This window comes from Alligator mississippiensis, chromosome 1 (genome assembly GCF_030867095.1).
Source record: "Alligator mississippiensis isolate rAllMis1 chromosome 1, rAllMis1, whole genome shotgun sequence".
NCBI classification, from domain to species: domain Eukaryota; kingdom Metazoa; phylum Chordata; order Crocodylia; family Alligatoridae; genus Alligator; species Alligator mississippiensis.
In genome coordinates this window covers 222,786,584-222,812,484 of record NC_081824.1, presented here as the reverse complement: position 1 = coordinate 222,812,484, position 25,901 = coordinate 222,786,584, and the positions used below count along the sequence as shown (strand labels likewise).

General features: G+C 41.3%; 2 protein-coding genes and 1 long non-coding RNA gene across 5 annotated transcripts in view; all 3 read right to left on the bottom strand.

The window, feature by feature from the left end:
* LOC132247338 (uncharacterized) overlaps positions 1-5,516 on the bottom strand; it is a 99,955-nt gene extending 94,439 nt beyond the window's left edge. The window contains exon 1 of one of the 3 annotated variants that reach the window (XR_009458649.1): positions 4,518-5,516. This is a non-coding gene — a long non-coding RNA (uncharacterized LOC132247338). The remainder of the gene's footprint in view (positions 1-4,517) is intronic. The other 2 variants (XR_009458641.1, XR_009458646.1) reach the window with 2 other exon arrangements.
* A 6,716-nt stretch (positions 5,517-12,232) lies between these two features.
* Positions 12,233-24,682, bottom strand: MKKS (MKKS centrosomal shuttling protein). Its single transcript, XM_014595021.3, has 4 exons — positions 23,689-24,682; positions 19,869-20,044; positions 18,799-18,909; positions 12,233-15,692 (listed from the first exon to the last, which is right to left on the bottom strand). The coding sequence occupies exons 1-4, from the start codon at positions 24,677-24,679 to the stop codon at positions 15,252-15,254; spliced, it is 1,719 nt and encodes a 572-aa protein (XP_014450507.1). The 5' UTR covers positions 24,680-24,682; the 3' UTR covers positions 12,233-15,251.
* Positions 24,683-24,692: 10 nt separating this feature from the next.
* Positions 24,693-25,072, bottom strand: LOC132247309 (uncharacterized). Its single transcript, XM_059720171.1, has one exon. The coding sequence runs from the start codon at positions 25,070-25,072 to the stop codon at positions 24,920-24,922; it is 153 nt and encodes a 50-aa protein (XP_059576154.1). The 3' UTR covers positions 24,693-24,919.
* Between the last annotated feature and the right edge of the window lie 829 nt (positions 25,073-25,901).

Genomic DNA, 25,901 nt, shown 5'->3' with positions numbered 1-25,901 from the left:
GAAGGATTGGATGCTCTGTCAAGGTACTCAAGAAGGCTAGATTGTGTTTTATGAACCTGAAAGATGCTTCAATCCAAGTGAACACAGCCCTAGGCCCCTAGCACATTAGTTTCTTTTCACCTGAATGGGGGTGGGGGAAAACAGAAACACAAAAAGAGAGAGTGTTGCATTTTATGTGATAATTCACCACACCATCTGCACCCACTTTCCCAAAACCTCAGGTTTACCTATGGCATTATCCTGCACCCAGGAATTCTGGCAGAGTGCCATGATGGCTTTTTTTTTTTTTTTTTTTTAAATAAGCCAAGAATGGGTCATACAAAAGATATTCACAACTGTTTATATTTCCCTTATTTACACCAAGACCATGATAATGTTATTTCTCTTGTTTAAGAATAGAAAAAAGTTAATTAAAAAAAAAAAAAAGTCATAATCCTAAATTCAGAAGCTGCAATGTATCAGGCAGGAATTAGGCAGAGCCTAATTTAACAAATTGTATGAGGCCTAGAAAGTTTCAGTGGGGGGTAGCAGCCTTGCATTTAAGAATGGCATTGGGATGCAGCAGATATAGGTTCTGCATCCTTCACCACACACACACACTCTACCACTTTCTCTGATCAGAGAGAACAGATTGTTCTAGTGTTTGAGGCGACATCTTCCAGCCAAGTCACCAATGGATGGCTTCATTCTTAAAAGTTCATCTTCTACTTTTTTTTTTTTTTGTAGCGACTTGAAGTACCAGAAAGTCTGGTCCCCACTATGCTAGGTACATCATCATCTCTCAAGCTCTTTATAGCAGGGACCAGGGCCTAGATCATACCCCGCCTCCCCCACATGGCAAACTTGGAACTGAAACTCAGAAAGACCACTGCAGATCAAAATGTTTGTGATGCTATAGATTCCCATTAGAAGTCTGGGTTTATCTAGTGAGTCATGTGTAGGCACTTGCATACTAAACAGCACTAGTATTGAAGGGCACCCTTAGAAGGATGTCATGGCACCCTAAGATGTGGTGCCCTGGTTGAGAATCACTGCTCTAATCAAACAGCAGCACAGAGTGAAGTCACCCCTATTACACCTGTAATGTCAAGTTTAGCTAGTACACTTATTTTCAGTCAATTTAGCCAGTACGTCTCACATGCTAGGCATAGTGTCAGATCACTTAGTGGACTTTAGGTTCTGATCCTACAAACACCAAGATTCACAGACCACTAACCCAAACTGTTCCAAAATCACGAGTTCAGACCCCAAAGTAAGGGAGTTTAACTCCTTTTCTAGAAAGGAGAAAAGACAAGGACAACCAACCCACCCAGAACACAGGTTGGTTCTTTTAAAAGGTGCCGTTGTGTCACATTTGAAATAAAAATTTCCTGAATTCACATTCCCTGCAACCATCAGGGACAGGTACATAAAGTCTCCTCCCCTTCAAGAAAGGCTGATGTTTTTCTATAATTGCATGGTTCCAGAAGCTGGGGATGGGGAAAAGAGAAGTGTATGCACACCCACTAAAAACATGAATCCTGATAAAGTTTCCAAGACTTGGCAACAGTGGGATTCAAGCAAGCCTTACATGCTTGAAAGACTTTGTGAGGGACTGTATTTTTGTGCCTCTGGATGGAACCTCTGGGTGCTAATGAAAGCCAAGCGTCAAGGAACAATGCTAACCTTGCAGACACGTGTGCCTTTATTTACAGAAGTGATCCGACTTTCTCCAATTCCCATAATTTGGTTGAATGAGAAACAAGCTCCCTAACCCCAATTGTATAACATGCAAAGAAAATAAATGCATGGTAGAGCACCAGAGGATGGAAAAAAGCTATGGATTACCTAGGTTGAGACCATTTTTCACTGAAGCACACATCTGCCTGGCTCAAGAACTAACTTGTTGCAAAATTTAAACTTTGTCCCCTTGCACTAGTATGTTAGCATCCAGCAAAGTGTGGGGGGTTTTTGGTACTGCCTTCATTCTAAAAAAACCAAAAAAGTTATCTCTCTGCTCAAACAAAAGAAAGCAGGGTTGAGATTTCATCCCTCCCCATACCCCCAAAGTTTATGAAAAAGTTAAGCAACAGGGATGGGGAAGATGTACACATGCATGTATATACACAGTTGGGTGGTCAGCATTAGAACTGCCCCCCGAATCTATTTAGGTTGGTTGATACAGGACATAAACTAATTTAATTCAATTCAACTGCATAGGCAGATCTAGTATTTTGAAGAGGGTGGTGTGAGAACAGAATCAGGCACTGCAGAAGTAGCTGCACTCCCCCCACTCCTACCACAGGAGGAGCAGCAGCCTGGGACTTCAAGCTCCCAAATTAGGGAAGAATCTCCCCCCTCACTGCTCCTTGCACCCCATCTCTTCTCCTTGGTGCAGAGTAGCATCTTCCCTCCCACCCTGTCCCAGATGGGCAAGTAGGAAAGAGAGATCCGCCTGTCACCATCATCCTGGCCTCTCCTGTCCTGCTCAAGCCTGTACTGTGCTTGTGCAGGATGCTAAGCCTGGCTCATAAAAGCAACAGCAAGTTGATTTCACCTCCCCGTCTGCTCCCAAGCTGCTCTGGGGACTAGGAAGAGAGGGGGAACCCGTCTGCTGCCACTGTCCCAGGCACCAGCTGCTATGCAGGGAGTGAGGCAGGAACAGCTCTGGGGCTGTATAAGGAGGAAGTGCAACTGTCACTACACCCTCCCCTCTCAACATGTCCACCCCTGCTTACTTGTAAAACAGTTGTAATGTCGGTAAACCCATATCGCTTTTGATAACCAACTCAGTTCTGCATTATTTACATGGGTAAAAAGACATCAAGTGCCAAGCTAGTGATTGTGACCAAGATTTAGCACAAGCATCTAGATACCACAGCTAGGGACAGACTAAGAAGTAGATTATTTGAACTCTTGCAAGCAAGTAGCTTTAGCTGGTTATGAAGTCAAACAGCATAAAAGTGCCAAATCCTAAAACAAATAGTTACTTTAAGATGATGATATGTAGCCTTTTTTTAAAAAAAGATAAGTGCCTGAAGTATGTGCCTGTTTTATATAGTAGAGAGTGAATGTTACTTCCACATCATCTATCACCATTTACAAACTAATGTACCTCCTGTTCCTTGTCCTACTAGCCAGACACAGAGCTCCCAATGAAGGCAGCCCAGAAGTAGGTTTATCAGGAACACCACTAGCAAGACAAAGAAAGGGATTAACTAACCTTAGATGCAATATATTAAAGGGCATTTCTCAGAGTCTATACTATAGAAGAGGTAAAAGGTTGTCAGATTTATTTTTGACATCACACATCCTTTAGCACAACACAGCAAAGCTTCTTCTGCTCTACATCGAGCAAGACAGGAGTGACATCTGCTGTTTACCATGTGGATCCTGGAACTTGTTTGCTTAATCAAAATGGCTGCTAAATAGAAAAACATGACAGTTATCACTTTAAGTGCTTCTGAACCCAAACTCAAATCTTTTCCCCTCTTTCTCCCAGAATATTTGTGGCGTCCTTTTAAAATGCCAACACAAAACAGGTATTAGAAGTTATGCATGGACAAGAGAATGCATGCACTTCCCATTAGGAGACAACTAATGAAAATACCCCGGGGGGAGAGACAACCCCTCCCCCACTCCCCCCCTGCCTTTCACTGAATAAAAATTTTGCACAAAGCCTTTCACTGGGAAAAAAAAAAAAACTAGTAAGTTCTTAGCCAATAAGTTTGTCACAAGATTTGGAAGAAGCAAAGCATGCTCAAGCATATTCCTTTTAAAAACTCATTTATAATGGGGCATGGCAGGAGTTGAGCCTCTTACTAGTGAGGTATTATTACCCATGCAAGAAGTATTTAGAACAGAAACCCAACTTGTAAATTAACAACTTTCTGTCAACAGCAATAAAAATGAAGGATGTCCCTGTAACCTTTTAGATGCCTCCCAGTAAGCAAGCTTTGTCCTTTGACATTCACTTTTGATTAGGTTTGTCCACAGCAGAGAAAGCCTACCACATTTTCATAACTGGACCAAAGAGCATTTGAATAGGAAAGACAGGTGGAATATATTGCGATAGTAGCTACAGGATCTACTCAGGAACATGAGCTCCGTCTTGTGAGGCAAGGACCATTATGATTAGCAGCAGTCACAGCATACCAGCTGCTTGCTGTTCATTATATAGGCAATTTAGTTTACTGTAACACAAGAATTACACTCAAGATAGGAGCTGGATGGCACTGAGCCCATCACACACAGGAAGAGAGAAGTCCAGATTGGAAAGGCTTGTAGTCTAAAGACTAAATCCAAAAGAGGGAGCAAGACACTGCAGTGCCCAGCAATTAGCACATTCATCTGAGCAGGGTGCAGATAAGAGACAGGTGAACAGTCAACCCAACCCAGTGGGTTTTTTTGGTTGCAGGCCATGGGGAAAACAGAGAACAATCACCACTCAGTGGCCCAGCCACATTTAGCAAGGTCAGGTTTTACACTTTTGCAATTATGGCAGAAGTAACCCTTAAGAGAGAGAACAACAGACTCACCCTTCTGGTACAACTCCTCCAAGGAGAGCCCTACTGCTGCAGCTGCCCAATCCTTTGCTTTTCCTCAGAGCTCCTCTGGAATGATTTGAGACTTTGTTCTCCAGCAGCATCACACTTGCACTCTCACCTATCTTGGTGGTCCCTACACCAAAGGGTGGTAGGGCAACCTAAGCTTGCCCATTCCCTGGAGCTCCAGCCCAGGGACCAAGCAGCCAGAGACAGCTCTTTGTCCATTCCTGGCTGCTTCTCCAGGTCAGCTCTTCTCGAAGCTCGCTTCGCTCAAAGCTTTCCTCAGGTGCACAGGAAACTCCCAAGTATGACAATGCAAGAGAAGCCTGAACCCAATCAGACTCCCCTGTTTTTGCACGGGACAGGGGGTTGGTAAAATCATCAACTCCTCCCCAGCTACTCCATTCTCCCGAGCATTAGGGTGGGGAACACTACCCAGATCAGGTCTTCAGACAGATGACAGCCTACAGCTAATTCCTCAATACTCTCAGCTTACTCACCTTTTCTCCTCAGCCCATCATTGGAGGGGGGAAACTATTTCCCTCATAAGCCTAACACCCTACACATGTAGCAGGCAGGACTAATTGAATAGGGCCCTCAGCTGCAGGACACCCAGTCCTTAAAGCAGCAGGCCACTCTGTTGCATACCTCCCTGACTAAAAACCCAAGCAGTCCCAGACAAGTTTTCTGGCTGAGGTCCTCACCTGACTGCAATCAATAGAGGCAAATTTCTTCCTTCAGTCCTTGTGGGTCTATTTCTCAGAATCCAGTTCCAGGAGTCCTAGTCTCTCTTGAAATACTGCGTTATCAGCCCCCAGGGGATGAAGACTCCCTCATTTTCTAGCCTCCCCTCATTGATCTCCAGGCTTCATTTGTCTACAGAAAGCTCACCTCTTTCTTTCAGGATCTTCTACCTAGCTTCTTCCAAAGCAGTTACCCCAGGTGATTATCAATCTAGAGGAAACAGCTTCTTCAAAGCCACTCCTTGTACTGTATTTGAGCACATAGCTTGATAGCCATCAAGGGCACCAACGTAGGGGTGCCAACTCTGACCGAAGCTATTTCAGGAGATTTTTTTCCCCCTCAATATGACTTAATATAATATCCTGTTAAAATCTAAAGCCTAAATCACAATACAACATTTCAATTACACAATATAAGGTACAAATATGAACAATCTTAATAACATCTATTCCTTAATATAGTCCCTGACCCATGGCAAGATAGTTCTCTTTCCAATGGGGTCCCTTGGGGGTGTCCAGGAAGCACTAGGGGCCCCTCCCCTTAGGCCAGGGGGGCTGCTCACCCAGCCCCTTCTCTGGGTTAGCCCGCCTGTGATAGCCAGAACCAGAGGGATTAATAAGCAATAATATGTGCTTCTTGGAGGCATTTGGTATTTTGCCTAAACAGGTAATATTAGTTAATATAAGCTTGTAAATTTGTAAACTGCAAATGTAACTTGTCTGTCATAAGTTTAACCAAAATTATAAATTAACTGTTCATGGAACTGACTGGGCCCCATAGGCAAAGCTGTAGCTGTGAGATTAGCTGGCCTAATGGTTTTTTGCTCAGGGTTCAGCCTTAGCGATAAAAACTGGATCTAACTGCTAGGCACACCCAAACACATTCCAGCAAAGCATATCCCAAGAAAGCATGTTCAACAGAAGCCTAAAAGGGGTAGGGATTTAGGCGGAGTAATGTCAATTTCAAACCTAAAGGTGCTGCATCATAATTTGCTTATTGGATAAACCTGAGTCTGGGTAGTAACCTTTTATGATAATTTTAACACCTTTCAATCCCATAGGGTAACAGCTATAGGGCAATATTGTGATTGGCCCTGAGGCCAACAGATTAACATAAGACTAGGTATAAAAAAACACATGCATCAGGTAACCAGCAGGAAGGAGGGAACAGAACTGTCATTTCTGTTTCATGCCCAGACCTCTGGTGTGAGTGAGGATCGGATCCTGATCAAGGGACCTTCCCCGGTAATCCCTCTGACAGCGTCAATCATCAGGGATGCCTGACTTAGCTGGAATCACTTGGTGCACACCTGGCATTGAGGGACTATCGAGAAGTTGCCAACCCATGTCTATTTGTTGTTTTGAACAGCCCAGTGTGGCTAATACCTTTGCAGTGCCCACTTGGCCTGTGACAGATTGATCTATCTATCTATTTATCTGTTATTATTATGTTATTATTTACTATTAGCTCTTTTATACTACCTTATCTGCTTATTGCATTTATCTTTCTGTTAACTGTTGTGTGTAAGCTATAATAAATTTGCCTTTGTTCCACTCCCAACTTTGCCTCAATCCAAAACTGAATCAAACAGCCCAGTTGGCCTGTGATAAAATTGATACACTCACAGTGCCCAGCTGGCCTCTGACACCCACCCCAAATGTCTTTTCCCTGTAGGACCCAAGGGCTCAATGACTCATGCTGCCTCAGGTGACGGTGGTCAGGGCGCAGCTTGATGGGATCTCCTCTGCTGGAGCACCTCTCCAGGCTTCTCCTGAGCCGCTAGGCTCCTCTCCACACTGTGCCCAGCTCTGGGTACTGAGGGCTCAGCTCCTCTCAGCTGTTGTACCACTGCTGCTGGCACTGTACTGAGCCTCGCACTGCAGCACTACTATTTCCCCATGACCTGACTCAGCACTGAGGGCTCTCTTAACACAGGCTGGACCCTTCAGGCTCTGGCCAGTTGTCCTCACGCCAGGTGGCTAACCCAAGCAGCCTCCGCTGCTCCCTGGCTCCCAAGGCTCGGACCTGCGTGCTGCCCTGCGCACCACAGGACCTGGCTGTTTGCCAGGAGATCGGGCCTGAGCTGTCTCAGGCCGTCGGGGTTGCAGGCATATGCCACCACTTGAGGTTCCCAAAGCCTGGGCTCTGTGCACCAAACCATGCACCGTGATGGGCCCGAGCAGTCTCACACTGTCCCTGTGCACCATCAACAGCCCAAGTAGTTTTGTATCGCTCCCAAGGCTGCTGCTTCTCCAGTGGCAGCTTCAGGAGCCTTGGACATATTGCCCACTGGGGGAGAGCTCCCCAGCTGTTCTTGGCTCCACTCTTCTTGAGTCCCTCACTGCATCTACCCCTCATGCTAGGCATGCAGCTCCTTTTATATGCTCCAGGGTTCCACTCCTGAAGTCCTCCAGACCTGACCATTTACAGTCTTCAATCAGATCCAGAAAAACTCTTCTCCCCCTCCTCTCAGGGAAGGGGCATGACTTTATTTCTCCTGCTGCCTCCTGATTGGTGGATGGGTTCCACCAATCAAAACAGCAGGATCTCAAGCCTGGGACTTAACCCAAGCTCTGAAAGGTGAGCCTGCTACACTGTATTCAAATAATTTGAACTGGTGCTAGTTAAAGATACTCCAATTGGCAAAACAAGTAAAACACTTTAACATGATTAGCTGCTAAATTCTTGCATAATTTGTCTCCATAGATTGCCAACATGCTTGCAGGCAGTGTTCTTGGACTACCAATAGAGTTTATATTTGTAGCTTGATTTTAGAGCAATAAAGAAAACTGCTGTAAAAAAATGACATTGTTGGCTTAATGGGTGGACTTTACTGAGATTGAAGCACAATGTAGTACTTGGATGAGTCACTTCACAGGTGAAAACATGACAAAGGCTATGGTATTCTATTCAGCACAGCAAATGAAGGGCACAGACAATTTAAAATATAATATGGGGGCAGGGGAGTTGGTTTTACACACTCTGTGTTTGGGTTTAGCCGTTTGGAAATAACTTTCCTTGTAGATTTTGGCAACTCTGAATTCTCTCTCTCAAGCTAGGGAGAGCTAAAATTATTATAGCTATTAAATGTAAAGATAACCAAATGCCTCAGAGAGGAAATATCCTACTGACAGAATTAGACTAGATTCCCAACTGGTATAACTCAATGCAGCTGAATTGGCCAAAGTTATTCCAATGTAAATTTGGACTGTATGTAGTAATTTCATGAATTTACTCTTGATATATTAAAAAAAAATTACCCCAAAATAAGGCATGGAACTAGTGAATGTTCATAATTCATTGTATACTGCCCAGCCTGAAGTGAATGAGATGGGATTCTAGAGGAAACAATGGTATCCAATGGTCATGCACTTATAGATTTATACTGTAATGTATTTGCAGACTATTAATTCAATAGTCATTTGGGATTCTTCTGAATTACTTTTAAGTTTCTTAATGGCATTTCTTCTTCCTTTAAAGTTAACAAGGGAGAGAGAAAAATGACAGATCATAGTACTGTGCAGCAGACAGTTACCAGTCACGCTTCGTTTAATGTACATCAGAAACAACCAAAACAAAACACTCATTTCAAGAGCCATAAAATTATCATGCATCGCCAATCTACTTTGCTTATACAGCCTCCTTTATCTAAAAAATGTGAGTACTTCACAATTTGTATTGTATTAATTTTCACAACAAGTCTGTGAAATGGGGAAGAGGTATTATGCCCATTTTATGGATGGGAAAATGAGGAATGGAGAGCATAGATAATTTGCCCAGTGATGCACAGAATGTTAAGGGCAGAGCAGGGGCTTAAGCCCATGTGACTCTCCAACCCCAAGATCGTCCTTCTTTGTAGTGAAGTACTGGAAAATAAGCCTCCATTATTATTAAAAGATTACTACTTGTTCATTATGTAGACTTAAAATATTCAGAGTTAGGGCAAATCAAAGTGATTTTTCAGGAGGCAAGGAAAGTTAAATCAACTAAGGATTTTCTCCACACCAGAAAAGTTTCTATTTAATTCCTGCTGAAATATTAGAGCTGAAAAATACTAGGCAGCTATTTCTCCAGATCTTGCTACAGGCTCTAGGTATACTCTTCTAACTTATGATTTTCTAAAAGAAAGAAAATCAATGGCAAAAAGTCCAAAAAAATCAAAATACTTAATTTACTTTGCAGTGACTCTAAATGGATCTTTTAGTAGCAAGACAAAGTCATCAGCAACAGTTTCTACTTAAAATATATACACTATTGCTTTAATTTTCTGTTAACAGCAGTACTTATTAAACTTGACATTCTTGGACTGGATGGCAAGCTGTTATTAAAGAAAGTAAAACACTCTACTTCTGGAGCTATATATGTTACAGGCTCATTATTAACTGAAGTATTACCAGGAGTTTTTCTATGCACTAAGATATATACCATCATTTAGTTCAATTATCCTTGATGTTTTCATAGCTTGCTTGGTATACTGTAAGATAATGAGATGAAAATGATCTCTGTTGCCACATAACTTAACAGACTCTATCTTAACTAATTTAATCTTTGCAAATTTCCATTTGACATTTTCCAGAAGTGAAATCATTGCTTTAAAAGCTAAAAAAGGTTTGAACATTGGTAATTTTATCTGTATGTCATCCTTGCTAATTTTTCACAAAAATGATAAAGATACTATTTACTAGGCCTATATGAAGTGGCTACTATTCACTTCGGATTCGGATTCAGCCGATTTGGGGACAGTGATTTGATTTAGTGATTTGAATCACAGTTCTGAATCGATTCAGCTGACTCTCCGAATCAAACAGGCCCCAGACCCCGCCCACTCTCCCAGCACCGTCAATGGCTGCCCCGCCTGGCCCCAGCTCCTGGCTCTTTCCGAATTGATTCGGACCTTTTATTGGTCTCCCAATTCCATTCGGATTCGGCCGCCAAATCGGGCCAAATCTCCTTCAGCAGCCGAACCTTTGCACAGCCCTACTATTTACTCATGCTCCTAATTAACAAAACTATAGAATCAAAGGCTGGCAAGTTCTATGTTTAATTATGGGTTTCAAATTTGAATTGCACAAAGCAGAATCTCATCATGTGTATTCAGTATAAGCATACACAAAATACAAATCGAAAAGACCAGGAGACAAACTGGCAGATTTGTCCATGAGTAACTAAAAATTAATCTATAGCAACGAATGCTGAAAACAGCCTGCTTCACGTGACCAGCAAATGGAGGAGTAAGAGAAAATGAATATAACCGAGGACTATGACTTCTCTTTTCATCTTGGATGGAAGCTGTACATAAGCAAAGAAAAAGAGGTTTCTGTCATTCAGTCTGCAGTGTTATTTAAAGATCAAACCAAGGCAGAGTAGCTTCAAGCTTTACTTCATCAAAAAGGCATGTGCAGTCAAGAAATGAACTGAATAGTAAATGGGACATTCTATTTTGAAGCTTTGCCTAAGGTGATGTTCAAAACTTCATTATTTATAAACTGCCTTGTTTACTGTGCAATACAATCAAGCTCTACTGTACACAACTCCTCTTATTTCCCAACACAGTCTGTGATTCTTTTTTAAGTCTTCCATTTCTCCATGAATTTACTTCAAGAGGAATTTTAAGCATTTGCTAAAGGAAATTAATTATGTGGACTGAATGTCCTACTGTAGCAATTTAGAGTCAGAAAACATGCAGAATATATGCTGAAAGGATCCTCTGAACACAATTTAAAAAGGGAAGTATTTACCTGCATTTGCTAATGAGTCTTTTTACTTATGAAGTTAAAGGTAAGGGTGGTACACGCTGTGTCACTGGGATACAATAGTCTATTTGAATGGGTAAGGCTCTAGTAATGTTGCAGAAATTGCAATTGATAATATGTATAGTCTGTGCTGAACTCAATATTTGTTCTTATCTGAATGGAGAAGAAAGCCACCAGAAACATGTAATATTGCAAAAACAGAATAAGGAAGGGTCTTATTCCACCAACCCCTTTAACTTCAGTTCTTATATTTTTAGAGTATATTCAAGCTTACTAGAAATGCATGAAACTCATCCCACATTTTGCAATACAATACTGTCTTTTACTGACCAAAAAATGGGATTCTTGTTGTCAGTGGAGAAAACTGTAAAAGGAAAGCAAGACGTAGTGTGGTCTTGTGCATAACAGACTTCTCTTCCATACTTGGTTCTTCAATAGGCTTCAAGAACATATCATTTAGGGCTCAGGTATTGCCTCAACCTGGGTTCTCCCTAGACCTACTAGCTACCTTCCTCTTTGGCCTAAAAATTACCAAAGTCTAATTATACATTTTTAAATAAAATTACAGAAATAGGGATCATGACCCCATCCTGCTGTATGTTCTAATCACTGAGCTACAATCATGATCCCTGTCTTTAGTACAACTATACTTTTTTTTTTTTTTTATGTGCACTATAGCACATATGCAGCAGGAGAGGTGAAGAGTGGCCCAACACAGAATAGCTTGGCAGTTGGGGCACTCCCGTGGGAGGTGGGAATGGTAGATTTGAAACGCCAGGCAGAACTAACCCTGGGTCTTTTGCATCTTGGTGAGCGCTCTAAGGTTAAGCTATTCAATAAAAGGGGAACATCTATACTGTTGCAATTTCTTTAAAGGAAAGTCTTGCTCAGCTCTGAGAGAATGATTATAGGCATTTATCCTCAGGGGAGGATTCTGTGCTATGCATGCTGAGTCAGGCATCTATTCTGCACAGAGGCAGAATTTAAGACCTACCCCATCTCATGTTTCCTATTGGCTAGTTTGACATGGTTCCTCTTAACAAGCCTGTACTTCCAAGATGACCAACATGTCAGCAGAGCAGCTTCATACCTAGAAATTGTGTTCAGTCAGATGTGAAGAGACAGTTTCTACATGGTTGGATTTGGCATACAAAGAGTAAGGTATAATTTTAATTTTTATAACTGGAAGTAACATGGAGACAAAGCGGAGTTGTTCAAGACATTTTATTTCCAGTCGTGACAACACTGCACAACAGAGATTGAAAGAGTCGTGTTGGAAAAGAAAATTGGAAGGGAAAGTAAGCATAACATGTACTTTTATCACAAACAAAATCTGGACACTTAGGGGTTTTTTTTTAGATAATCTTTAGCAGCGCTATTTGGCTCCATACTGCTTCCAGATAGAATCTTTTTTGAAATGGCTAGGTGAATATTTTTCAGAGGTTCCAGTATTCTTTTCAGAAATAAACCAATTTATCCACATGAATAATTCTAAGCTCATTTATAGCACAGTATTATTTTCTTGTACCTTTTTTTCTGCTCCCTAACAAAGAGTCCCCTTCACAGAAATAACTGCAGAAAGTGAGAGAATTAAAAAATATATATGTTTGTTGTTTTTTCAGTTCAGCCCCTTTCTAGATGATGATATATTGCACAGTTGAAAGCTTTGAGTTGCAGAGACTGGAGCTCTGTGAGAAGCAGTCCCTAATGTAGTAAATTTCCCACCACAATCACACAGCAGATGGCTTTTTCATGCTCTGCTATTTCCCTCCCCATTGGGTGTATGGCCAGTATCTAAGCCACACTGCTGGACTAATATTAAAAAAATGACCTCTCAGTCATATTGCTGTGTGTAAAGGAGGGTAGATTTGGAAAGAATATAGGAGAAAATCCTCCCCTAGTGAGAAATATCCAATGCCCCTGGAATTTAGACAGTTTGTTACAAGAAACAATGGCCACAAGCTAGTAGAGAGCAGATTTAGACTGGACATAAGGAAGAACTTCTTCACAGTTCAAGTGGCCAAGGTCTGGAACGGGCTCCCAAGGGAGGTGGTGCTCTCCCCTACCCTGGGGGTCTTCAAGAGGAGGTTAGACGAGTATCTAGCTGGGGTCATCTAGACCCAGCACTCTTTCCTGCTTATGCAGGGGGTCGGACTTGATGATCTATTGAGGTCCCTTCCGACCCTAACATCTATGAATCTATACTAGCTAAGCAGTGACCTTATTATGTGAAAGTGCTGTCCCCTATTTCCATGTGCACCAAATAACTTCTACCCTTCCACCTACCCACCTACTTGAAGAGAAATATCGGCTTCATGATCTTTAAATGGGATTAACGCAAAAACTATGCTGAAATATTTCTGGCTAGGAAGCAGAATATTCCCTGATCAAAATCAAATGCTACATTAGCCAGCAGAAAGCTATATAAAAAAACAGACAACATATCCTAGCTAAACTCCAAAATAGTCTTCCCCAGCTAATAAAAATTGCCACAGACCCTGGTTCTGTGTCAGGAACACTTCAAAGGTGTATTTATGATTAGTATAAGAAAACAGGAAGATGTTGTGTGATTGTTTAAAAAAAATATTGACTGTACTGTGCTAAATAAATACTAACCATCCAGTTTATTATTATTATTGTTATTAATCAAAGCTCCATTGTTTAAATCCTAAACAACTTTGAAACTTTACCTACAGGAGTAGAACAAATATACATAATAATCATGTTTCCAACTATGAAGTGTCTTACACAGGAAATCAAAATGATACAGTGGATAATTATAGTGATGGTTTACCTGCTCATATATCAGATTCAGTAAATTTAGTAAAAAGGAGAAAAGTATTATTCCACATTACAAATTAATGCCATTTTGTATAACAAACCTCTCTCTCATCTTACCAACTGCACAAAATAATGATTTTAGTGGGTATGAGCAAGAAGCAAACTTTGTGAGTAAATGTTCATTAACTAACTCAAGTAAAGCACTATTTACTACAGAAACCATGTTATTAACTGTGTTTGAAAAGATCTGGTATCTAGGGCAATCCCAGCATATGACAGAAAAAGTACTGACTCCTGAATTACAGTCAGTTGTGATGTTTTAATATTTGCCATTTGGTATAACATTCTGCATATCTGATATAGCTGAAGCAGTATCTGGCATATAGTTCTGATTTCTAGGTCATTTTTTCAAGAACTCATTGTTGTATTACAGGGGATGAAATGCTTTGAAGTGGCTATAGAAGTGTTCTTTAAACTTGTTATAGGATTAGTATTTATTAAAGGCAAAACTGATAGTTCCATCAATTATTATGGGTGCTTAGCACTTCCCATTACAAGATCCTATATTCAAGTGCTTTTCCAAATAACATCTTGGACTCAAGAGTTTTCATGCTAAGTGTCTACTGGTGTCTGACTTCATTGGAAAAGTTTAGTCAAAATTATTTAGAATCAGAGCTTCTGGAAATCAAAGTAGGGAAAAAGACACTGTTTTGCCATATTAAAAATCTTAGGACTATTTAATTGGTAGACTTTAGTTCTCCCCCCACCCCCGCAAGCTTTAACATTTGGCAGGAGCGTGCTTAGTGTCAAACATGTTTCCAAGAAACATGCCTGTTTCTCTTGCTACTTTCAAGAAAGCCTATCTACATTTTGTCAGCTTATATGTCTATAAATGTAATGCCTTCACATGCTCTGTAGAGACTAATTAGGACTTTGCAACTAGTCCATGTAGATTCCATCTATCATAAGACTCAAACCCAGGGCTACAGAAGCTCAGCAGCACTTTTCCTGAACTTGCATCTCAAACACTGGAACAGAGAATAGGGAAACTGTCATTCCTATGCTCTTAATGACTCTTCTTTCCATGCTTGGAGCCAATTAACACAGAGCAAGAAGGCACATGATTCATATGCAGATTGGATAAAAAAGTTGGACTGAAATAGAGACTGGGAGTGGGAGCTGCAAGAATAGGGTGAGGTTGGACTGGAACTGGCTTGGGAAAGGAATGAATGGAGAAGATTATTAGGAGAAGGGTTGGGGTGAGGACTGAGTCTGTATAAAATTAATTAAGAGAAGAGGGGTAGACTGAGCCTATCTGGGCAAGGAGACCAGAAGAAGATACTCTGACCCTGCCTAAAAGTCTCTTCATATGTTATGTATGATTCTGCTCTTGAAATGTACAAATAAATATGCTGCTTCCCCCCTAATAATACACATGCAAACTGAACTAATTTTGATCTTCAATTATATACGACAGGTCCAAAATGAGATTGGCTGTTTCCACTGCCACTTGCAGACCGCTGAATTTTGCAACAAAACAGTCCAATGCCCGAAGGTCAGGGGACTTTACACAAGGGTCTTTGCAGCAGCTCTGTGGAGTAAAGGGGCTATGCTGGTTTCGTAAAACCATCCATTTGAGCTTCTGCTGGTTGCTGTGCATCCCACAACCACATTTTGAAACTAAATCTGACCACGTAGTATCAGAAGGAAAACCTGATGGAATAGACCAAAAGTGTCCATATACTGCATCAGTAAGAATTTCACCATTATCATGCTCCAGACAGCAAGCTATGGACTCCAATGAATGGCAAAAAGCATCAGCAACCAATTGATATTGTGCCTGAGAACAATCCAGAGATTCAAAAGTACTAGTGGGAAGGTTAAAAACCTGAAAGAAAAATAAATGAAAATTGCCATTAGATAACTGTAAAAATATTTCACCTAATCAGGTGAAACAAACTAGTAAATACTTTATTTTCTCACATATAACATGTCCCCCAAAAAGAAACACCCCTAGATTTTTGGGAAGGCAGAATAAAGAAAAAATATTTTTTCCAGAGTGATGGCTGCAGGGACAGAACCTAATCTTCAGCTAACTTGTACTCCCTTTTCTGTGTAACTAAAAGCTGAAACCCTAGGTGTGGCTGAAAACTGATCTCTGTGGGTAGATTTTTGATCCTGAAAAGATCTAAAGAGTCTCCAAAGCTGTGAAATGGGAGGAGAGACCAGGAACAGCCTAGTCAAAATCACCTTAAGGTTAGCTTGATTAGTGCAACATCAAGACCATTCAAAAAGAAAGGCAATCATCAACACTTGTAAAGAACAATAAACCAATAAGTCAACTGACTCCCTCAGCTTCCTGAATAGTAATGCTACTGAGGAGGAGGAGGAATCAAAAAGCAGGGTGCTTTATTCTGGGCAAAAAATCAGCTTGGCCACTTAAGACATGCACCCCAATTATGGAATGGGAGGTTGATTTTGGGGGAAAAGGTGTGTGGTATGTGAGTAAAAACAGTACTTATTTGTTATTGTGCAAATGCATTAGTTTTCCCACCACCAGACAGTAGTTTTGTACATGGTCCGTTGTTAACCCTTTTCATTAACAAAAACAAGTTAACATGACAGCAGAATTCAAGTAACAAAAGGTTTCAAACAATTCCATTCAAAACCAAAGAAGTCTCCTCTTATTAATGTTCAAGACAACAATTCTACACAGGTTTTATTTTTGTTTTCAATTAAATTAACGACAAGAATACAATGAAAGAATTGTTACAATAAATAAAAGCTGAAGGGATATGAAGTGTACAAATACAGTAGAGTAAAATCCACATGGAAAACATCCTGAGGTCAGTATATATCAGCATATCCTCTGGATATCCTAAAATTTCATTTTATATATGTCATTCTTTGGAGAGTAAGAGGCAATACTTTACATTAAGTTAACCTGCTAAAGACAAGTGAGGTATTTCAACTCTATAAAAACTAGCTTGCCTTAAATATATGGCTCAGTAAAGGCATCCAGGAGGGCCTAAGGGCAAAAAAGGTGGCATACAATCAGTGGAAGCAAGGGGCTATCACCAAGGAGGATTACACCTACATTGCTTGTGACTGCAGGGAGGCGGTTAGGAAGGCCAAGGAAGAGATGGAACTAGGGCTGGCGACCAGAATTATGGATAACAAAAAGTCCTTTTTCAAATACATAGGGAGTAAGAAGAAGGCACCAGGTAATGTAGGGCCCCTACAGGACAGGCTTGGCAATATGGTGATTGCAGCAAAGGAAAAAGCTGATCTCGTCAATAAGTTCTTTGACTCCATATTTCTGAGCAGGGACCGGGACAACTCCCCCACTAGGATTACAGACAGGCTCAGGGGACACGACACCATGCTTAGGGTCAGGGACAATCTAGTTACGGAACTCCTGGAGAGGCCGGACATGTTTAAATCAGCAGGTCCAGATGCTCTTCATCTGAAGGTACTGAGGGAATTGGCGGAGGCCATAGCAGGGACCCTGGCATGGCTGTATGAGTGCTCGTGGTGCTTGGGCCAGGTCCCAGAGGACTGGGACAGGGCCAATGCAGTCCCCATTTACAAGAAGGGGAGAAAGGAGGACCCAGGTAACTATAGGCCAGTCAGTCTCACCTCGGTCCTTGGGAAGACCTTTGAGAAAATTATCAAGGAGCACATCTGCTGGGGCCCAGTATGGGAGGTAATGCTCAGGGGCAACCAACACGGGTTCACTGCAGGCAGATCCTGCCTGACTAACCTTGTTTCCTTTTATGACCAGGGCACAAAGTCCTTGGATGCGGGCACTGAGGTGGATGTCATCTAACTGGACGTCAAGAAGGCCTTTGACACCGTTTCTCACCCCATTCTCACAAAAAACTATGCAACTATGGCACTGATGCCTACACAGTCAGATGGGCAAGTTGGCTCGATGGTCATGCCCAGAGAGTGTTGGTGGATGGGTCGTTTTCAACCTGGAGGGATGTGGGCAGTGGAGTTCCCCAGGGCTCGGTCCTCGGGCCTATGCTATTCAACATCTTTATCAGCGACTTGGAGGTGGGCGTGGAAAGCAGGCTGTCCAAATTTGCTGATGATGCAAAGATATGGGGAGAAGTGGCACACTGGAGGGGAGGGACAGAATCCAGCTAGATCTAGACAGGTTACAGAGGTGAGCAGATGAGAATAGAATGGAATTCAACAGACAAGTGCAGGGTACTGCATCTAGGGAGAAGGAACCAGGAACACACCTATAGGCTAGGTAACACCCTTCTTGTCAACATGGCGGCAGAAAGGGATCTTGGAGTCATTGTTGTCTCCAGGATGGACATGAGCCGCCAATGTGAGGAAGCGGTCAGTAAGGCTAACTGCACCTTGTCATGCATCTACAGATGCATCACAAGCAGGTCCAGGGAGGTGATCCTTCCCCTCTATGCGGCGCCGGTCAGGCCGCAGTTGGAGTACTGCATCCAGTTCTGGGTGATGCACTTCAAGAGGGATGTGGCTAATCTTGAGAGGGTCCAGAGGAGGGCACTCGCATGGTCAGGGGGCAGCAGGCCAGGCCCTATGAAGATAGACTAAAGGGCCTGAATCTATTCATCCTCCACAAGAGAAGACTGAGAGGGGATCTGGTGGCCGTCTATAAACTCACCGGGGGGACCTGCGGAAAACAGGTGAGACTGTTCCCCCGGGCACCACTTTGGATAACAAGGAATAATGGCCACAAATTGATTGAGAGTAGGTTCAGGCTTGATATCAGAAGACATTATTTTAGGACTGCCAGGCTCCAGAATGGGCTCCCAAGGGAGGTGGTGCTCTCCCCTAACTTGTGGGTCTTCAAGAGGAGGTTGGATAGATATCTGACTGGGGTATTGTGATCCCAGCACTTGTTGCTGCCCAGGGCAGGGGGTCGGACTTGATGATCTGTTCAGGTCCCTTCCGACTCTAGAAACTACATTAAGCAATGTTAAATAATCTCACAAGGCCTTACATACCTTGTATTTTACATATGAGGCCAAATGAGTTTCTGTACAGCCACCTCCTAACAGTGCCAAAGGTTGCTTGACTGTTAACTGTAAGACGTGTTCTGCGGTTTGACAGGCAACCTGAAGAGCAAGATAAATTTGTCATTACATATGATATCATGAAAAGAGAAAAAGCTGTTTTTAAAAACATTACAAGAAAAATCTAAGTAACTTTGGAGATAGAATTTTAAAGCAGAGTTCTTCTCTAAATATGAATGTAGAGGTGGCACTTGCTTATTCAACAGCTGTTGAGTAATTTCAGAATCATACCTGCTTGCCTACAAAAGCAAGCTTTTGCTATATCCACTGTTAGCACTGCAGAGCACAGCTAAGAGAGAGCTTGATTCTGTTTCATCTTTTTCTTAATCAAAGCTATTTACTAATTAGTAACTAGATCATCTTAAAGTCATTTTTAGTGTAGAGCCATAATTGAGTCATCTAGGTCAAGGGTGCTCAACCCCCAGCTCCTGGGCTAGATCAAGCTCATGGAGCTGTGGTCTCTGCCTTGCAGTGAATACTGAATGTCCGGAAATTTGGTGGCCGAGGAGCATTGGCAGCATGGGCCAGATGATATGGAGCTATGCTCCGGACTGCCAGCACATGGTTAGATATGGACACATGGGTCCGGGTTGGTGAGTGTTTGAATCCAGGCACAAAGGACTGCATTCGTGAACCAACCCCACACACCAACCCCATGCAGGATCTGGCCTATGGAGCTGAAAGGTTGGGTGCCACTGATCTAAGTAGTCAATGGTATTGCGTTGCCAAGTGAAGGGTTAAGGGTGATCTTGAAGCTCTCCTCAGGCAGCTGAAATAATATAAACCAAAACCCTACATTTCTTGCTAGTGGCAGCCTCAAGAGAGTTAGAAATAACATTTAAGTGCAAAATTATATGGCAAAAAGCTGCCTCTGCATATTTACTGAGATGGGCAGGTGATCAAGGAAGTCTTGTTTTTAGAGACTAAAATTACTAATAAAATATTCCTCCCATTTCTCCCCCACAGAATAGTGTTTCTATAAGATACTGTACTTTACCTACCTTTAGTTCATCCCATGCTGTTTCATTTCTGTTACAGAGTATCAAGCTGCAGACAAGGGTATCATTAGGAATTAGATGCAAGAAATGTTTTGAAACAAAATTCTCAGTACGCAGATCCTTCAGACTGCCATAACAACTAGGAGACAAAGAATATATGGCAGCTATAGGCTTTGAACCTGTTCAATTGAGAAAAGACAGAATAGCAAGCATTATTATCCTATCATTAGAAAAGCTGTCTAATGTGCTTTGTACAACAACATGGACCTCAATGTTTGTACTTAATACTTAAAAAAAACCCAACCAAATCCTTTTCAAGACAGTTTCATGTTAATTTTTAAACTATAATTAAGTGATGCAAACAGAAACCTGTACAGTCTCTTGCAAATGCAGGGTCTGGTGATAGGTCATTATAAAAGGTATAATTTTACAATTCAGAGTAGTCAAGAGTTTAAAAACAATCTTCATTCATAATCATAATAAGTACCATGGATCTCTCTCTCAGGGCAGTAAACAGCATCTGCAGATATATAACTAGTGCAACTAAGCACAAAAAATTGCTATTAATATGTTTGAAAAAATTGGTTTCAATCAGTTAGTCACCAGAAGGATTAGTAGGGCCTAGCAACTATTTTTCAGCTAAAAGTTGTGTTTAAAATGCTGGAATAAACAGAATCTCTACCATACAGATGAAGGACAGGCAGAGCCAGATTTAAAGCTGTTATACTAAACTTACTTCATTAAAATGTGGTATTAATATTTTAAGCATGAATATATTAACCTTAACTTGACCTTAGCAAATTTGTATCTGGAAAACTAATTCCCTAAATCTTCACTTACTATCAATTTTTTGCCAAACAGAAATAACTTAAATTGCCTTCCTTATTAATACTCTTTACGATGAAAGTCATAGACTTCATGATCTTAAAAAAACCCTCAATTACTTCATCTTTCAGAGTTTTTTGCTTAGTACATCAATCTGAGAGTAAAGAAGCTAAATCAACTTCAGTGAAAATCTTGAGAACTGCCAAACATAACCTGGTTTCAGCAGAGGCTAAAAGAAAAAGGGAATACAAGTCACAGCATATGCATATGAACTAAGATACCAACTGATGGAGGCTGGGATACTACTGATTAGTTTTGAAACAATATATTGGGGGAGGAAATTTTTGATTTAAATAATGCAAGACAGGTCTTACCACTTTACTATTCTGACTTTTGCCTACAAGTATTTGGCCCAAATCTGACCTAGCCTAAATGGGCTTAGAATTTAAAGAAGAAAACCTGGAGACTGGTGCCCAAATATTAGCAATGAGTGTATCAGCAGCCCTTACATGTTTCAGTTGATGAAGAAAGCAAAGTATTCCCTAAAACATGAAATAAGGCCTAATCAGCAGCAAAAGGTAACACTAGGTTGACATTGTGATTTTTGGGTCTGTTTAACAGTAAGCAGAGGGGAAACTTTTGAATGTTGGAAGAAAGCAAAAGTTTTATTTTTTACTTGAAATCTCAACATAAAAAATGTCTTGATTCATATCCTATATGCATATTTAGATTATATTCCCATTTTTCAGTGGTATACATCATCGATTTCTAGCCTACTTCACATAATATTCTTTACAATTGACACCACTAGCTATGCTTCTTTCTGGCATTAGTCCAGGAAAGAGTAGTATACATCTTGTGTCATGAGCAATGAAACTGTAATGTTTTATTAACAGCATTACTTGGCAGAAGTAATGCAAGAAATGGCAAATAGTTTCTATTATATGATGCATTATGAGTTAGAAAGGTTATATGGCAAAATTAAATCTTTTCTTATACTTTCATTTATAACGCACACAAAATATTTAACACTCTACTTTGTCTCCACTGATATGTATGTATGTATAGTGAGTGTTGTCTTGTAACTACTGGTTCCTGTCCTTGTCTAGAAACATGCAGCAATCACTTTTACGAAACGGGTGTTAGAGTTGTAATACAGGCCACAAGGTAACCTGCAGAGCATTTCATTTGGTCTTCTGGGATACTGGCAGTTCAGGGCATGGCCAATGATGGTAGGGCCTGCCACAGAATTCGGGGCCCCTAGGCCCCGCTGGACACAGCCTGGTGACAGAAGGGCAAACAAGGGCTGTGGCTGTCACAGACTCGTGCACCCTGTTGCTGCCCAGCAGGCCACTGCTTGGTTCACTGCAGCCATATCTACTGCTGCTGCTGGCCCTAGAAATATGGCCCAAGAAGAGCCCTGCAATCTGGATTAGGCATAGAGCCCAGGGTGAATTGGAAATCCCTGGGTTATACTGTATGTCCAAATATTTGAGAGCAGGATCATGCTTTCCTTGAAACAGATCCTGAAACAACTTATTTCTATACGTTGAATCCACCAAAATGTAAGAGTTATAAACTGCTCAAGATTAACAAGCTGATGGTACATAAATTGTAACAAGTACCATATTCAATCATCTTCATTGTATGTGAGATTATTATGAGGGTCAGGTAGAAAATAGCACCGCCAATGTTTTATCTTTGAAGCAAGCCATGGACATAGAAGGTGTTGTGCTGGTTGACTTCTTGTGCAAGGGAGCCACAGTAAACTCAGAGGTCTATGTCAGAACCCCGAAGAAACTGAAACATTGCACACAGAGAACCTGACAGAGGTTTTGTTTCTGCAAGACAACACTTGCACGCACATCAGTGTCCATGACATTCTTTGGAAGTCTCTTGTTAGCCTATCCTTCCTGCAGCCCACAGGATGAAGGACTACAAGAGTAATATTTACAGTAGAGGCTGTGACAGTGCCTACACGATAACCTTAAGGACTTTTACAATGTTAGAATGCATGCCCTTATTCATCAATGGAAAAAGGCCATGGATGGAGGAGATTTATCTTGAAAAAACAGCCATATGTTCAATAGGGGTCAAAACGGGCCATATTTGATTTGGATTTGGCCTGAATCAGGGATAGTGATTCGATTAGTTGATTTGGATCACTATCCCCGATTTGATTTGGCCAAATCTAAATCTGAAGATTTGATCCTGATTTGGAAAAATCAGCGATTCAGCCATAGACACAACTTTAAATGTTTTTTCTACATACCTCAAGGTACTAGGCATGGCTCATGAATGCTGCAATGGTGGGGCATGTGGAGCTTCCCACAGGAGCGTGGGGGGACCCCCCCGCGTGCCCAGCAGCAAACCCAGAAGTTCTTCCAGTCCAGCTTTGGGTCCGCCACTGAGTGCACCGCCGCCCCCCCCGGCGATCAGCTGCGGGGGAACCCTGGGTGCCCCCCTAGACCCAGAAGGCACCAGTAGCTGTGCCGGGGGGGCCTGCATGTTCACTAGTGGACCTGGAAGTGGTTCTGGTCCACTTCCGGGTCTGCTGACGAGTGTGCTGGCAACCCCTGCTTCGTTCCTTTGGGATACTCCATGCGCCCCATCATCTCAGCATTTATGGGCCGCCTGGTACCTTGAGGTATTTAGAAAAAAACATGTAAAGCTGTGTCTATGGCCGAATCATTGAATTTTTCCAAATCTGTCCAAATCAATTCGGAGGGTTCTGATTTCTGATTCCATTTGGAGAGATTTAAGGGTCTCCTGATTCGATTCGGACTCAGAAATTTGGCCACCAAATCTGGCAGAATTGAATCAGCAACCAAAGCTTTGCACAGCCCTAATGTTCAGTATTTTTCAACACTTAGTTCAGAAAAAAATAGGAAAAAAATTACTTTGTGACTAACCTGTATATCTTACTTTGTGTGACATGAGCTTCACAAAAGGAAAGAAACAAATATTATATAAGTCACATACAAAAATAATTTGTTACCTGTCATTTGACTCAAAGGTTCCATTACAGAAAGTCCAACTCTGTCTACAGTGATGATATGGTGCTCTCTAAGGTACTGCTTCAAGGATGGGTGGATAACTTTCTGGCACACTACAACGCCTACCTGGTCATTAACCAACTGCTTTCCTAAATTCAGTAATTGATCCAATTCCGCTAGTTCTAGGGAAACTCCATGGTGGACAACCACTGTTCCTTCTCCAGTACTGGAATGATCTCCTGACAGAGAAATGCAGAAGAGTGCCATCTTAATACTGCTTGAAGAAACTCTTCTAATAGAAAATGTTCTTGCCATCTGAAGTTCTGGTATTTCTATAAGCAGTCCAGGAAACACAGTAGAATCCATAACTCTCTTGTTTTTCACAGGTACAATTATGCACTTTCCCAGAGCAACATTAGTTTCTACATTATTTGGCACTGTAAGCAAAAAAGCTTTTATAACCAGTATGCCAATATAATCTGCTTCTGTTTTGTTAAGCATGCAGGCAGGTTTGCTTGTCAATACACTACGTACCAAACAAAGAAGAGTCTCAATGCTATTAAAATCCACCAATATTCGGCAATCGCAGGCCTCAGACTTGAGATAGTCAGTACATAAGCTCAAAAGATGTCTGCTAATTTTAGCGACAATACAGGGCAGTAACTTTATTCTTTGGAAATTTTCAAGCAGGTTGCAGCAAAGAATGGCTGTGAATAAGCCACAGTCACTGAAGCGTGATACATGGTTCTGTACAGAAGCTGTCAAAACCTTCAATATCGGATGAGTGGCAGAAAGGCCACTAAGCAGGGTAGAAGATTGTGAAGTTGTGCGAACATAGCCTCCCATACCATTGTGAAGCTGTTTAAGCCTACCTGTAGGGCCATAGCAAGATTTTAGTATTCCACTTAACACGGACATGGAGTGACTCACTATGTCTTTAGTTAAAGGTGCACTGGTACATAAAGAAGGCTTTTTAGCTTCTAAGCGAGACATCTTCAAGACAAAGTTTTCATTCTGGCCAACAAAATTACAGGTTTATTCCGTTTTCACTTGAATCTGTTAAGTTATATTTTTTAACTCAACAGAAGTACATTTTTACTCTTTGCAGTCACAAATCGTCATAATGAACCACAGTATAGAATGACCCTGGTGTCCACATAACTGCATAGTTTAACAAATAATGATTAGATATAACAGTGATATTTTAGTATCTGATTGTTACAGAAAATTACTTCATTCATCAAGATTCTTGTGTTTAATTTCCACGGTCGATTTAACAGAATTCTTTGCAGCTCTTTGTATAAGATATGTGCCAATATGGACACCTAGAAATGACAGTCCGGCCACAAGCAACCAGTTCTTTCTGAGCCAGCTAGTTTTTTTCATTTCTTCTTTTGACAAGGGGTTATTGATTTCACAGTCAATTATAATCTACAAAAAACAGTAAAAGGATATTAATTAGTATCATTTTTACACACCTACATTGTATAGTGAAACTTCAACTGCTTTTTCTGGGATCTAAGAGACTGTATCCATGCCAATATTCAATAATCAGGCAAATTAGCATGGTAGGTAAGCCCCTTCTTTCTTGCAGCTTGTGAAGCATTAACACGTTTCAATTTACACCTTTCAGCTAGCTTTTAGATATATAAAAGTGTTGATTATTTTTAAGCTTAAAATTATTATTCTTGGTCCATTTTAATCCTCTGATTAAACCTTTAGGAAAAGAAGTTGCTTAACTGACCAAATAGTTCTCCAGTCCGGCAAGACTTAGCCACAGTTTTTGAGAATACAGTGATGTAAAATGGATGTAACAGCAGAGGTGAAGATGGTTGGTAATATTTCAGTGTATAAAGGAAATAGGCATTTTGATTAATTTATGTGCTGAATCTGTATGCCTTGCTATCTGGTCCATTCGGTACATAAGTATAGGGTTAACAAGTTTAAAAAAAAATCATAGATTCATAGATGTTAGGGTCGGAAGGGACCTCAATAGATCATCGAGTCCGACCCCCTGCATAAGCAGGAAAGAGTGCTGGGTCTAGATGACCCCAGCTAGATACTCATCTAACCTCCTCTTGAAGACCCCCAGGGTAGGGGAGAGCACCACCTCCCTTGGAAGCCCGTTCCAGACCTTGGCCACTCGAACTGTGAAGAAGTTCTTCCTAATGTCCAATCTAAATCTGCTCTCTGCTAGCTTGTGGCCATTGTTTGT